Source organism: Cimex lectularius, unplaced genomic scaffold, assembly GCF_000648675.2.
Source record: "Cimex lectularius strain Harlan isolate CLEC.00 unplaced genomic scaffold, Clec_2.1 scaffold141, whole genome shotgun sequence".
Lineage (NCBI taxonomy): Eukaryota > Metazoa > Arthropoda > Insecta > Hemiptera > Cimicidae > Cimex > Cimex lectularius.
In genome coordinates this window covers 755,686-769,227 of record NW_019392838.1, presented here as the reverse complement: position 1 = coordinate 769,227, position 13,542 = coordinate 755,686, and the positions used below count along the sequence as shown (strand labels likewise).

The window sequence follows — 13,542 nt, the reverse complement described above, 5'->3', positions numbered from 1 at the left end:
ATAGGTAAATTGAATATGTAAAGTTTTATTTTTGGCAAATGATGTGAAGAGCCATGTTAGAGATAAACGATCTTAAGGCGGAAATTTTAGATAGGCAAGAAAAAAAATCAGTTCCCAATACACGGGATGAAACAGACGGAAAAACACTGCACCCGCTCTAAACTCATGGGATTAGATAAGCTTAGCAAATTTGCTAAATTTGGTGTTGCTCTGAGGCAACGTCGTTTAGCAAGAACGGGTTAAAAATGTCTACACTTTAGTGCGTAGTTGTTCTTTTACTTTAAATTGGTAGGAAGTGTTTCCTTCAAAGCAAGGCTGTTCATTGCAAAATTAACATTTTGTTAAACGTCTACACTATGTCGGGTCACACCTAGAAAATTGTGTAAAACTGCAATACTTACGAGGCGGGGCCGGAGTTGAATTTAAATTTTGCGCTAAACTGCGAATATTTCAGAGTTGTTGAATAATTTCAAAATTAGAGTAGTCAATTATTTAAATTTCTAATTTCTTGTTTGAGCAAAATTTAGTATCTACGGTTCCAATTTGGTAAATTGGATTGTGCCCGTTTACCATTCAGATTCCCTTTCGACCATCTACGAGACACACCTTGTACATATACATAAATGTAACACCGTGCATGTACAAACCAATCGTCTCCCCCGTTTTTTCTATTCGTAACACGAATGAATTTACATACGTTTCAGAAGTCGATTGGGATATTGACATTTTTGTCTTTTCACAAGAGGTTCCAACAATCAGCCTTTAAAAAAAAGATTGTTTATAAAAAAGAATTGATGCATATCCGTCAATCAAATATTGCAGATATTAGTCGGAAATAGCAATTCGGTAAATCCGTCCTGGATTATCGCTTCGGTCAAACCCTGCCTGTGTAATCCATAATGAAGGTTTACCCAAATGCCCGATAAATAGTTCGTGGGCTTACAACCCCTGTTTTAATTGAAATACCGGTTTTTCATAATTACAACAGCCCCACCACAATTGCAAATTCCGGGCTAATTATTATTTTGTAGGCTGGGCAAAGATTATTACGTTCGGTTCGACCGAACAACAAATTCTAAAGTCAACAATTCAATAGCTGCTTAATTTCGCCGGGGACTTTTCTAGTGGACTTCACTTTGTATCCTCTTATATTCTACCCACTTGAGTACTTGAACCCGTAATTACAGTTGGGAATGAGGGAAAACCTTTCCCCATTTACTTCATGCCTTTATGCCCATGAAAAACAGGATTTATGCCGTATTTTTGCGTATGGATATGCTAAAAAATATTTTCTAAGAATGTGCCAGTTGACAAAGTCTTGATACTTAAATTTTTAATAAATAATTTATTTGTAACCTGTAAATATCAAAATGTATACACAAAATAAACTGACCGGCCAAAAATTCCACCCAGTATAAAACTTCCCCTCTATAAAACTTGATTTGTATATATTTTTATATATTAATCAGTTTCACGTTTTTAAACCATTAATAATTGAGACTTCGTCTAAAAAAGTTTAAAAAAATGTAAATTGATAAGGAAAATGACAAATGAAAAAAAAAGATGGACGGTTAAATTTTTTTAAAATTTTGTTTTAGATTTTTAATTAACCTTCCAATAACGCGTATTTCCTCCTCTTGCCTTAAGTACATCTCGAAGACGCTTCGGCATACTTTCTACCAGTCTGGAAATGTTTCTTCACGAAGAGTCCTTTCAAGATTTTGGAGTGTATCACGTGCTCTTGTTCTTTTGAGGTTATCCCATAAATGTTCGATGGGGTTCAAGTCTGGAGAACGGGCTGCCAGGCTAAAGCCAGAAACACACTTCCCCGATGCTACGCGACGCAAATCAAAACTCCGATTTTCCATAAGGTTGCATTACCCCCGCGCACATCTACCCGATGTATTGTGATAGTGATTATTGTGATAAACGCTGTGGACTGTACGCGACGTGTGCTTGCGTCGGATAGATGTGCACACCCCACCAAAATGTGGCAAGGCGTCGGGTAGCAACGGGTAGCGTCGCATGGCGGAGCAGGTTCGTTTGTACTGTACTAGGGGTATATGAACGGACATTATCGCGCATTAGCATAGGATTGTCGCTGATTCATGGAGGATAGGCAACTCATGATGTTCCAAAATTTCGCTCACATAGCGAGTGGCAGTCAAAGTCCCTCCACGAGCAACAACCAACTCTGTGCGACTCTCCGTTGAATTCCCGCCCACACCATCACTGAGCTACGTTGAAAAGGTCGGCTCTGGGAAAAATGACGGGCTTCGTACCTTTCATTTCGCTTTCTCCACACTCTTTCACGCCCATCCGGAGATTGTAGAGCAAATCTACACTCATCTGAAAAATGTACAGCAGACCAATCTTCCAAAGACCAATGGCTGTGTTCTCGAGCAAATGCGAGAAGTGCAACTCTGTGCGTTCTGAAGAATTCTACTCCTCTTACGGGGCCGAAAAGCCATCAGCCCATACTGATTATTAATCTTTTTCGAGCAGTGCGTTCAGAAATTTGGACACCTCGAACTTCCTGGAGAGCTGATGAATAAACGATTAACAGGATGGGACCAAGAATGCGCCCTTGTGGGACGCCGGCTTGTATTGACCTGATATAGGTTATTCCTTGTCGCACGTCAGTTTTAAGCGGCGACCTGTTAAATGTGATTCCACGATAGCAAGGAGTGGATAAGAATCGTTAAAGTTTATGTCGAAAGCTTGGGCCACATCCAGAAAGGAACCCATCTATTGTTTCAATGAAAAGAGCATGTATCTCCAAGAAAAATAAGGCTTTTACAAATAGAATGAAAATTCCCCCTGTACAAATTCTACATGTCAGTTACCTAGGAAGGAAAGTGAACATGGAAAAGAAGCTGGAAAGTATTGAAAAAATCAATGGGAGATTATGGTGGAATTAAATTAAATTAAAATGTCAAAGAAAAAATTGTATACGGACAACAATGTAATATCACTTATTAGACTGTATTTACCATAGAAAATAGTGTTACAACCCCTACTGCTGGAAATAGTCAACAGAGGATAATACAAATGTATATTACATAACATAAAGACCACATGTAAACTAGAGCATGCTTCTGTGGTAAAGCATAAACGCTTTGGCTTCGGGTTGACTTTCTTTTAAGGATGGAGGGGTAAAAAGTACAGATCAAGAGCTCATTATTTGTTTAAATTTTCGTAACCTGATCTCGACCGGCAAACTCTTGTTGGTTTAACAAACTGCTCCGCAACCTGAAAATACTTTCCTGTAAAGCTGTTTCTAAACCCCTCTCCAAAAAGAAGAGAACTCTGTGGGATCAGCCACTGGTTTTTTCCACCCTTAAAATAACTTTTTATAAAAGTAAAAGTTGTTTGCTAAGTTCAGTATTGATGGAGGTTTTTTAAATATGTACATGTATTACAAGAAATTACCCTTCGAACCACCCCTTACACACAAACCTTGGCCGTTGAAGGACGAGTTTTGAGGATTTGTAAAATATTTTAACCCAGTGGATACATTGAAAAAACTGTCTCGCTGATTGTCTATTGACCACAAGACTTAAAAGATTTATCAGAAGACCCTCTCTTAAGAGACTTATAAGAAGACCTTCTCTTTCCACTACGCCACATCCCTAAAACTCTTCACGTCACCTCGAATGTCGACGGCACTCCTCGCCCTGAATCCGAACAATGGAGCTCCTCCACAAGAGAGTATTGCAGTACGTTCCTCGATGTTCGATAGGGTCTTGCTACCCAAGCATCATCTATAAACTTAAACAATTCCTATTTAACTGGCTGCAGCTTAAAAATGAGTTGCGACAAGAAATACACATATATCAGGCCAATACAAGTCGGCGACCCTCATGGGAGCATTCTTGGTCCCATTCTTAACAAATTTAAATTTTTGACATTTCTATGCTTTCATAATACTATCTAGGCGGATGATACAGTATTTACTTGAAAATAAAGTTTTGTCCTTTACTGGACATCATCATATTCAAGGTTCTTACTGCGCCGGTAACCTCACTTACACCAACCTCAACATTTCTCTTGTCAACGAACTGATCTAATCCCGCTGTTCGCTGTCCTATCACTGTCTGAGTCCTGCCTTCTCCAATTGCAGAAGTGAATTTGTCAGTCTTGGTTAGGGTTGTTTTAGCATAAGTTTACTATGGCGCTAGAGTTTATCAACTTTTTTTAGTTTTGATGTGATTTTTTACATGCTAATGCTTTAATGGCTGCTGGCTATACAATTTTATGGGGATTCTTTTGCCAGTATAACTTCTTTTAAGAATTTCTAGAGCACAAGCATTGATGGCATGTATTTCTGCTTGAAAGCTTACGTGTACTTCCCTAATGAGTTCGATTGCTCATTTTGGAAAACACCTGATCCGTTTGTTTTGATGCCATTTGTATACCATATCGTTGTATCTGATGCTCTGCTGAGTTCTTCCTGTCGTTTAGAGTCTATTGAGACTTTATAGAACGTCGTAAAGAATGTTTACGGGATCATATTAGTCAGTACCCATTTCTAAGATTGGGCGTCTGATTTTGTTAATTATGGCTGTGTGCTCGAATTGTTTAGTTCCCATTCAATTTGATTTGTGTTTGGAACCCAAATGACCTTTTCCTAGCTTCTCCTTGTATGAATGTTTCCAGTGGAAGAAGGCTTAGCAGAGTTTCTAGTGCACTCGTTGGGGTTGTTCTCATTGCCCCCGTTATACATAGGTTTGCTAATCTTTGTATGCTGCAGCAGGTTCTATCAGTTATTTCAGTGATGTAACCATTGCTTCAAAAGGAGGGTTATCAACAGCTATTACTTGGTTGTTCTCTGAATTTTCTATTTCTACTGTTATTTGGTGTAGGATTGATTCACAGGATTTTCCTTTCTGGTAGGCATTGATGAAGGGATTTTTCTTTATACTTCGCTTACATGTTTTTCCACTAGCCTTTCGAGGGTTTTGAGTAGAAAGGATGTTAGACCGATCGGTTTGTATGATTGTACATCTGTATTGTTTTTCCGAGCGGCCTTCGGATTAAAGACTACTTTTACAGTTTTCCATCCATTGCCAGGCAGTTTTGGTGTATTTTTACAAGAAGAGGGATTAGTGTTATTTTTACCCTCGGTTCCTGAAGATTTGAATGGGCTGAAGTCATCAGTGACCCTTGGTTCTTCGGCAAGGATTTTGTGGAGTCTACTTGCTTAATTGGTTTTTTCAACTTCATTGTAATATTTCCTCCGCGATAGTATAAAGAACAATTAGTAATATCTACAGGATACAAATAAATATTTAAAAAAAAAAGATAAATTGGTGTAAATATGTAAAAGCCTCGCCTTGGAATTTCGCGTGATCCCAACGTCCAGGGATAAAATAAAACAAAAAAAGAAGCAATTCGAGATGTTTGTGTGAAGTCGTGACATAGCGATACAAAAGGGGGAGTTGGAAAAAAGGCATTTTGTGGGGAAGGCGAAGTGGTACGCTGTTGGTTCTTATCTGCCTTCTAGCCCAGCTCACTTCTATCCCCGAACACGAGGTAAATCTATCGGATGAGATACCCTCTTCTACGTTCCCCTTTTTACCTGTACTTTCTCCCGTAACAATAAACCAATTAATCAGGAGATAGTAAATTAATTAAAACCGATGAAACGCTACCCCGAAAGGTTTTATTAACCGGAATGTTCCTTATTTATACGTTTATAGCTCTGTCTTTGAACAAGTACAACCTTGAGTGGACTGACAGGGTATAAATTTATTCAAAATTTATTGAGCTTTACTAGATTGCCCTTTAATTACAACTAGAGTCGTTTCCATGTTGCAACTGTTCAAACACTTCCCACACAGGTAATTAAAGTCAGTGCTAATTCTACAATAAACGTTTCAGACCTGACAAACGTTACAAATGATGGTGTCCAACAATTAAACGAACTATTTAATTATACACAATGCTGCTTTTAGGTTTTAGGTCGACGAGTTGCACAATATAAATCAAGAATTGTTTCGTGCACCGTTGTGCAACCAACATTCAAGCCCCCTTCGACGATAAAGCCCTTTTCTAATGGCATTGCGCGAAATATGTTGTACGCCGGCCGGTTCCAAATGTGACAAATCAATTCTAGCGCAAGGAATTGACGCGTGCGGAAGGTCAATTAATTAACACGAATTCCATTGAGGCGTTTCAGTTAAATTGACCGGAACGCGGCGGAACCGAAATGTGTTTTTATGTGATTTTTTAAAATAAATAGTCAACACGCATCTTTATTACTTCCTCCAGTCGAATAATCAATAAAATACGATATTTCTAATTTTGCGGTAACTTCACATAAGAAATTTTGAGATCCTAGGATCTGCTTTTGTGGGGCAATGGGCCTATAGTGTCGTCGTTTCCGGTCATTTTGGTCTGCCATCTCGGCCAAAAACCTAACTCGTCCCCCTTACCCTAATTAACTCAAACATCACCTAGCCTAACTCTTCCTAACCTAACCTAGCTTAAGCCGTCACCAGCCCCAATTAACCCTAACACCAACTAGCCTAACCTTTCCTAACGCAACCCGTTACTAACCCTAACATCACCTAGCCTAAGCCGTTCCTAGCCCTAATTAACCCTAACATCACCTTTCCTAACGTACTCGTTACTAACCCTAACCACATTTCCTAACGTAACCCGTTACTAACCCAACATCACCTAGCGTAAACCGTTCCTAACCCTAATTAACCTCAGTTAATCCAACCATTCTTAAACCAACCTGTCCCTAAACCTTCCTAACCTAACCAGTTTCTAACCCTAATTAATCCTATCCTCTTTTAACCTAACTATTCCTAACATAACCAAGCCCTAACCTTAATTAACATAGCTTAACCTAACCTAACCCTGCCCTGATCCTATTATCATCACTTAACCTAACCCGTCGCTAACCCACATTAACATCACTTAACCCAACAATTCCTAACCCTAACCCTTGGGGACGTCGGTGGCTGCAACTGTCAAGGTGTCGACTTACGACCTGTAACGTAAAAGTCCCGAGTTCAAATTCAGGGCCTCTTTAACTTACTGATATACTTTCAAAAACTGACACCCTGAGGGTTCACAAAACCTCAAGGTCGAAATACTCTCGTAAAATAACCTAACCCAACCCGTTCACACTCCCTGGTAGGGTGAAATCGATTACGCACAAATATTCAAGCAAAAAATTGTGTGTCCAGCCCAAAAACATATCCATGTTAAAATAAAAATTAAAACCATTGTTTAGTAACTTTTCTGACAGACCAAAACAGTGAGGATGGGTAGGCCAAATAAGAATAAACCCATCTACATATTAAGAATTACTTGTGTGATAATGCAAGCAATAATATAAATTTTTTATTGAAGTGGTATAATACATCATGGGCAGTATCGTGAACTTGTTCAAGCTATCCCACTGTTATATTGTCTATACTTTTTTTGTATAATAATTATAGTTTGCTGCTTACAGACAAAAATTAAAGTATTTTTTGTTTGTTTAGGTTGTTGTTGAAAGTATGACATCAGCAATTGAATATGGCCAAGAAGTTGTCAACGAGAGCTCTGCGGTTAATGCTGATCTGCATTTTGACTCCCAGTACATGCATCTGTATGTCATGACAGAAAAACAGGTATATGTTTATGTCAATTTCAAAAATTGACAATTCTTGAATTATTATCTGTTCTGTGATATTTTACTAATCTTACTTCCAGGTTGCGAAGGTTAAGGTACAGGATTGTAGTGTGTACAAAACCTGTTTAGATTGCCTCGGTGCTAAAGATCCTTATTGTGGATGGTGTTCACTTGAAAATAAGTACGTCGTAAATTTTATTTAACTTTTTTTGTTATGTTTTGTACTTGCTTGAATTAACGCATTGTAAAATTGGATTGGTGGTTGTAGTAATGCAATTTTCTTGGAATGTTTTTTTGTAGGTGTAGCCTAAAGAGTGATTGTCAGGATGCAGGGAGAGATGCCCTTTATTGGATCTCGTATAAAAGTGGCAAATGCACAACAATCACTTCCGTGTCGCCAAATGAACTGCAAAGAACAACTGCCAGAACAGTAAGCAATTTGTTGGTTTTTATTTACTACCTGAGAGTACAGTTTAAATTGTTGGTAACTTAAAGTTTGAAAAAGCTTAGCCACGTTCCACTGAAAGCTGCATCTAGCTTGGAAATTTGTGGTTGGTAGAAATCTTAGAACTTGAACTCCAAATACTTTGGATTAGACAATAGAAGACATTTGTTGTATGATGTTCCTAGTAGCTCGAATTATCCTTCCGGCAGATGTTCTCAAAGGCCAACCTGGACCTATAAAATTATGTTAAATAGAGAGAAAAACAAGATCTTGCTTTTCTTGAGGCACTCACAGTTGAACTCTTGTCAGCCAATTTGCATTAAAATGCTATGGTGGTAGATTCAGAAATACTTCCAGAGCAGAAGTCTCCTTCGGTCCCAAATTTTTGTTAACATGTCATGGCAGATAACTATTTACTTTGTATCTTAGATTCAAAGTTGCTCTAGTCATTAAAATCTCTGTACCGATTAACTTTTATTTTCATGGATCCTATCTCTATTCCATCGTAAAAAACTGTCTACCCATATAAAAATATTGTTTTGGTATTTTTTAAAAATTAAGATAATTTTCTATTATTTTTAGCTTGACCTAGCTATAGAAAATCTTCCTTCATTAAATGGACAATTTTTGTGTGCATTTACTGCATTGGACAAGACTCTTGTAACAAAAGCTACAAGAAAGCCTAACGGTGCTTCTGGTGTTAACTGCACCACGCCAAGAACCGACTTACTGCCATCTATACCACCTGGACAACGTAAGAATCGCATTTTGACATTTCAATTTTCAAAGATATAAACGTAATATTTTCTTTCTGTTTAGATCACTTTACAGCTAAACTTTCTGTGCGTATGACAACGGGACCAGACTTCGTTGAAACAGATTTTACGTTTTTTGATTGCAACACGTATGTATCATGTACGCAGTGCGTCTCTTCACCTTTTCCTTGCGATTGGTGTGTTGACGGTCATAGATGCACGCATGACACTGCTGAAAATTGCCGCAATGATATTTTGGTCACAGGAGTCAATGTAATTATCACAAGTGCCTTATCACCACAATATTACGTTGTTAATTATTTATTTATTTTTTAGCGCATCGGTCCAAGTTACAGAAGCGGTCCTGGTTTCTGTCCGACAATTAATGCAACAACTGGAGGCTCGACGGAAATTCTTGTTTCAGCTGGTGTCAAGAAAAGCTTAAGAGTCAAAGTTCATATTATCGGGGTAATGATTTTCAGTCCTAAATACCTGTAATTAAATACTTTCAAGAATAATCATTTTATTTTTTTTTTCCGTTATAGCAATTCATTGTCCAAACAAGATTTGTATGTCAGTTTAATATTGAAGGACGTGTTACAAGTGTAAATGCCAATATCTTGGGTGATATAATTTATTGTGAATCCATGGAATTTTCTTATACGTCGAGGGCTCCAAACATTACTGCTACATTTGCTGTGATATGGGGAGGTTCAAAACCACTGGACAACCCAGATAACATCCATGGTAAAGAAAAATCTGTATTATTTGTTTAATGTTAAGTTTTAATAATATTTGTATGATATTTTAATTGTTTTTTATTTTTTAGTTGTCATATATCGATGTCGAGATATGGCTGATAATTGTGGTATGTGCTTGGCCCTTGGGGAAAAGTTCGGATGCGGATGGTGCCAGAGTTCGGATAGATGTGAAGTCCAAGAGCAGTGTGACAGGAATGGAGGAGCAGTCTGGCTAAACAGAAACACAACATGTCCAAATCCCGAAGTGACGTCATTTTCTCCACGCCTCGGTCCCTGGGAGGGCGGTACAAATATAACCATAACAGGAATTAACCTGGGGAAAACATTCAAAGACATATATGGAGGCGTCAGTGTTGCCGGAATTCCCTGCGAGCCTTATGAGCATTTATACGTCAAAACAACACAGATTGTGTGTCGAGTCGATGGACCGGGAACACCGGAGGTACGAACAGGTCTGGTCGTCGTTAAAGTTGAAGATTTCAGGGGTAACTCGAAACAAAGTTTTGAGTTCGTCGATCCAGTAATCCACAGTATTTCGCCCAAATTTGGGCCCAAGTCTGGTGGCACTATGTTGAAAATTAGAGGCCAGTTCATGAATGCCGGAAGCTCAATTCAGGCATTTATCGATAATTTGCCTTGCAAAATTGTCAAGTGAGTTAAAATGGTTTAAAATAAACTTTAAAGTTAGTTTAAAATTACATATCTTCACTTATTATTTATTTATTCATTACAGAACTGAGTCTGCTGTGGCTTATTGTATTACGAGTGCATCAAAGAAGACCAAATCTGGACAGCTTCGAATGAAATTCGATAAAGGCGATCGACTACACGATAAAGAAAAATACGAATATGTTGAAGACCCTACAATTGACTCAGTGGAATCTGGAGTTACTGCTGGACAGGTATTTACAACCATTTTTAATTTTAATCATAAGATTTCTTCTAGTAATAAGTTGATTTTTAGTAACCACGAATGTTTAAAACTTTTAAGTTTTAAAATAATTTATCGTTAAGAAGTACATTTATACAAATATATTGTTTTTATTTTCAGATAAAAATTCCAAAAGGTATTCCCGCTGGTGGTATTCGAATATCAGTCACAGGAAAGAACTTGAACTGTGTTCAACAGCCACAAATTTATGTTATATACGACAACATTACTTATTTAAGTGTACGTACTTATAGTTAAATTGATTATTAAATGAAATTAAATAGAATAAAATTGACTTTTTTTTAATACAGAATTGCACGGCTCAATCCAACACGTCTATGCTATGTAGATCACCGAAAGTCAATATTCCGAGCAATTTGGAGCTTGACGCAGAAAACCCTCTACAGCTGGAATACGGCTTTAAAATGGATAATGTACTTGGTGTTCAGAATCTTTCACAACAGCATGGAAATTTCCTTCTATATCCGAATCCAGTTTACGACCGGTTTGACGAAGAAATTAAATATTACAAGTCTGATTATCTGACAATTAATGTTAGTAATAATTCCCTTATTTCGTGGTCTGCTTGACCAATTAATTTATTACAATTAATTCAGGTTTTTAGTTGAGATAAAAAAGTCAATGGCACGAGCGGGATTCAAACCCACGACCTTCGGCTAGATACGGCGCTGCTCTACCACTTGAGCTATTGTGACCTCGATCCACTCGGACATCAACTTCCTATCTCAACCCCACCTTATGAGTTTTCCCTCCTTTTTGCCATTTTTCAAATGTGTAATCGGATTGGATTCTCGACGGCAAATGAAATGGCCACGGAGAGCTTTAGTGAAGTATACTTCATTTTAATTCAGTAAATTCACTAATTTCGTGGTCCGCATGAACAATTAATTTATTACAATTAATTAAGTTTTTTAGTTGAGATAAAAACGTTAATTAATTGTAATAAATTAATTGGTCAAGCGGACCACGAAATTAGTGAATTTAATCTGATTACACGACATTTGAAAAATTGGCAAAAAGGAGGGAAAACTCATAAGGTGGAGTTGAGATAGGAAGTTGATGTCCGAGTGGATCGAGGTCACGATAGCTCAAGTGGTAGAGCAGCGGCGTATCAAGCCGAAGATCGTGGGTTCGAATCCCGCTCATGCTATTGACTTTTTTATCTCAACTAAAAACTTTAATTGTTTGTTAGTAATAATAATAATATTTATGTGTTTTATTTTTGTTAATTGTTAAATTTTCAATTCCAGGGGCAACATTTAGACAGGGCTTGTCAGGAACTCGATGTGGTTGTAAAAATAGGAAGCAGTTATTGTAATGTGACTTCTTTATCAAGACAGCAACTTACTTGTCGTCCACCAGTAGAGCAACCTCCAGTCGATGGTACTTTAGGCCTAAAGGGAGGCACTCTTCCTCAAGTTGTGGTATGTCAAAACGCACAAGTTTCTATAATCAAGTTTATTAATTTAATAATTAATTTTAGGTCATCGTCGGTGGAGATTTACAGTACGTAATTGGTCAGTTGAGCTACGCTTCACCTGCTGAATTAACTGGACCGCTAACTAAACCAGCAATTTTTGGTGTAATTGCTGGCATCGTTTTACTCCTCCTCATATTTTTTGCATTCTTAATAGCCTACAGGCGAAAATCGACAGAGAGCAATAGAGTCCTTAAAAACATGCAGGAACAAATGGATATACTTGAATTACGCGTAGCTGCTGAGTGTAAAGAAGGTACTTATTTTGTTTAATCTAACAAATCAATTTAATACTAATTTTTGTGTGTGTTTATAACAGCTTTTGCGGAGCTTCAGACAGAAATGACAGATTTGACTGCAGATTTAACTGCTGGAGGCATTCCATTTTTGGACTATCGCACATACGCGATGAAGATTCTCTTTCCAAATATAGAAGACCACGCTGTCCTTCAGTGGGAACGTCCTGAGCTAGCAAGAAAGGAAAAGGGCCTTCGATTATTCGGCCAGCTCATTTTAAATAAAACATTTCTTTTGTTATTTATTAGAACTTTGGAAAGCAATAGATACTTCTCTATGAGAGATCGGTGAGTAAATCTGAATATATGTATTATAAACATAGTTTTTATTTTTTATTTTTTCTTCATCAGAGTTAACGTTGCCTCCTTGATCATGGTTACACTTCAAAGTAAAATGGATTACTGTACTGATATATTAAAGACTTTACTCGCAGAATTGATTGAAAAATGCATGGAAGGGAAAAGTCACCCAAAACTCCTTTTACGCAGGTACTTTTGCGATTTTTCTTCGCTCTTTATCATTCGTGTTTTTTCTGTGTTGCTCATACTATATTTTTAAAAAAATAGGACTGAAAGTGTCGCTGAGAAAATGTTGTCGGCTTGGTTTACGTTCCTCCTCTATAAATTTCTGCGTGAATGTGCTGGTGAACCTTTGTACATGTTATTCCGAGCCATGAAGCATCAGGTGGATAAAGGACCAGTCGACTCGATCACATCAGAAGCGAGATATTCATTGAGCGAAGAAAAACTCATTCGACAGTCTATTGATTTCAAAACAATGGTAATTATAGAAATAAAAAACTGTTATAATAATAATGGATTTAATTTATGAAATTAATTTCCTATTTTTCCATTTTCAGACTGTACATGTATCAATTTCCCAACAGACAGTATTTGTGACAGGATTGGATCCTAACACAGAAAACGTTCCTGTTAAAGTATTGGATTGCGACACTATAACACAAGTGAAAGAAAAAGCTTTAGATACAATTTATCGTGCTACTCCTTATAGCCAAAGACCTAGAAAGGAAGAATTAGATCTCGGTATGCATTATACGGAAATCTTATACGTATAATAATGCTATTTACTTATACGTTTTATATTTTCAGAATGGAGAACAGGAACTTCAGGAAGATTAATTTTATATGACGAAGATTCAACTACAAAGACAGAAGGTGAATGGAAAAAAAGAAATACTCTTAATCATTATCGGGTAAATATA

The 13,542-nt window shown here is 37.4% G+C and overlaps 1 protein-coding gene across 1 annotated transcript in view; it reads left to right on the top strand.

Annotated features, from left to right (window-relative positions):
• The window catches only part of LOC106671707 (plexin-A1), a 349,969-nt gene that overhangs the window by 332,647 nt on the left and 3,780 nt on the right, over positions 1-13,542 (top strand). The window contains exons 4-21 of the mRNA XM_014402642.2: positions 7,503-7,631; positions 7,714-7,814; positions 7,934-8,063; positions 8,661-8,832; positions 8,898-9,106; positions 9,170-9,301; positions 9,379-9,580; positions 9,663-10,245; positions 10,328-10,496; positions 10,646-10,765; positions 10,837-11,079; positions 11,797-11,970; positions 12,030-12,279; positions 12,343-12,607; positions 12,671-12,808; positions 12,887-13,100; positions 13,180-13,363; positions 13,430-13,533. Of these exons, the coding sequence (XP_014258128.1) occupies positions 7,503-7,631; positions 7,714-7,814; positions 7,934-8,063; positions 8,661-8,832; positions 8,898-9,106; positions 9,170-9,301; positions 9,379-9,580; positions 9,663-10,245; positions 10,328-10,496; positions 10,646-10,765; positions 10,837-11,079; positions 11,797-11,970; positions 12,030-12,279; positions 12,343-12,607; positions 12,671-12,808; positions 12,887-13,100; positions 13,180-13,363; positions 13,430-13,533 (3,519 nt within the window). The remainder of the gene's footprint in view (positions 1-7,502; positions 7,632-7,713; positions 7,815-7,933; positions 8,064-8,660; positions 8,833-8,897; positions 9,107-9,169; positions 9,302-9,378; positions 9,581-9,662; positions 10,246-10,327; positions 10,497-10,645; positions 10,766-10,836; positions 11,080-11,796; positions 11,971-12,029; positions 12,280-12,342; positions 12,608-12,670; positions 12,809-12,886; positions 13,101-13,179; positions 13,364-13,429; positions 13,534-13,542) is intronic.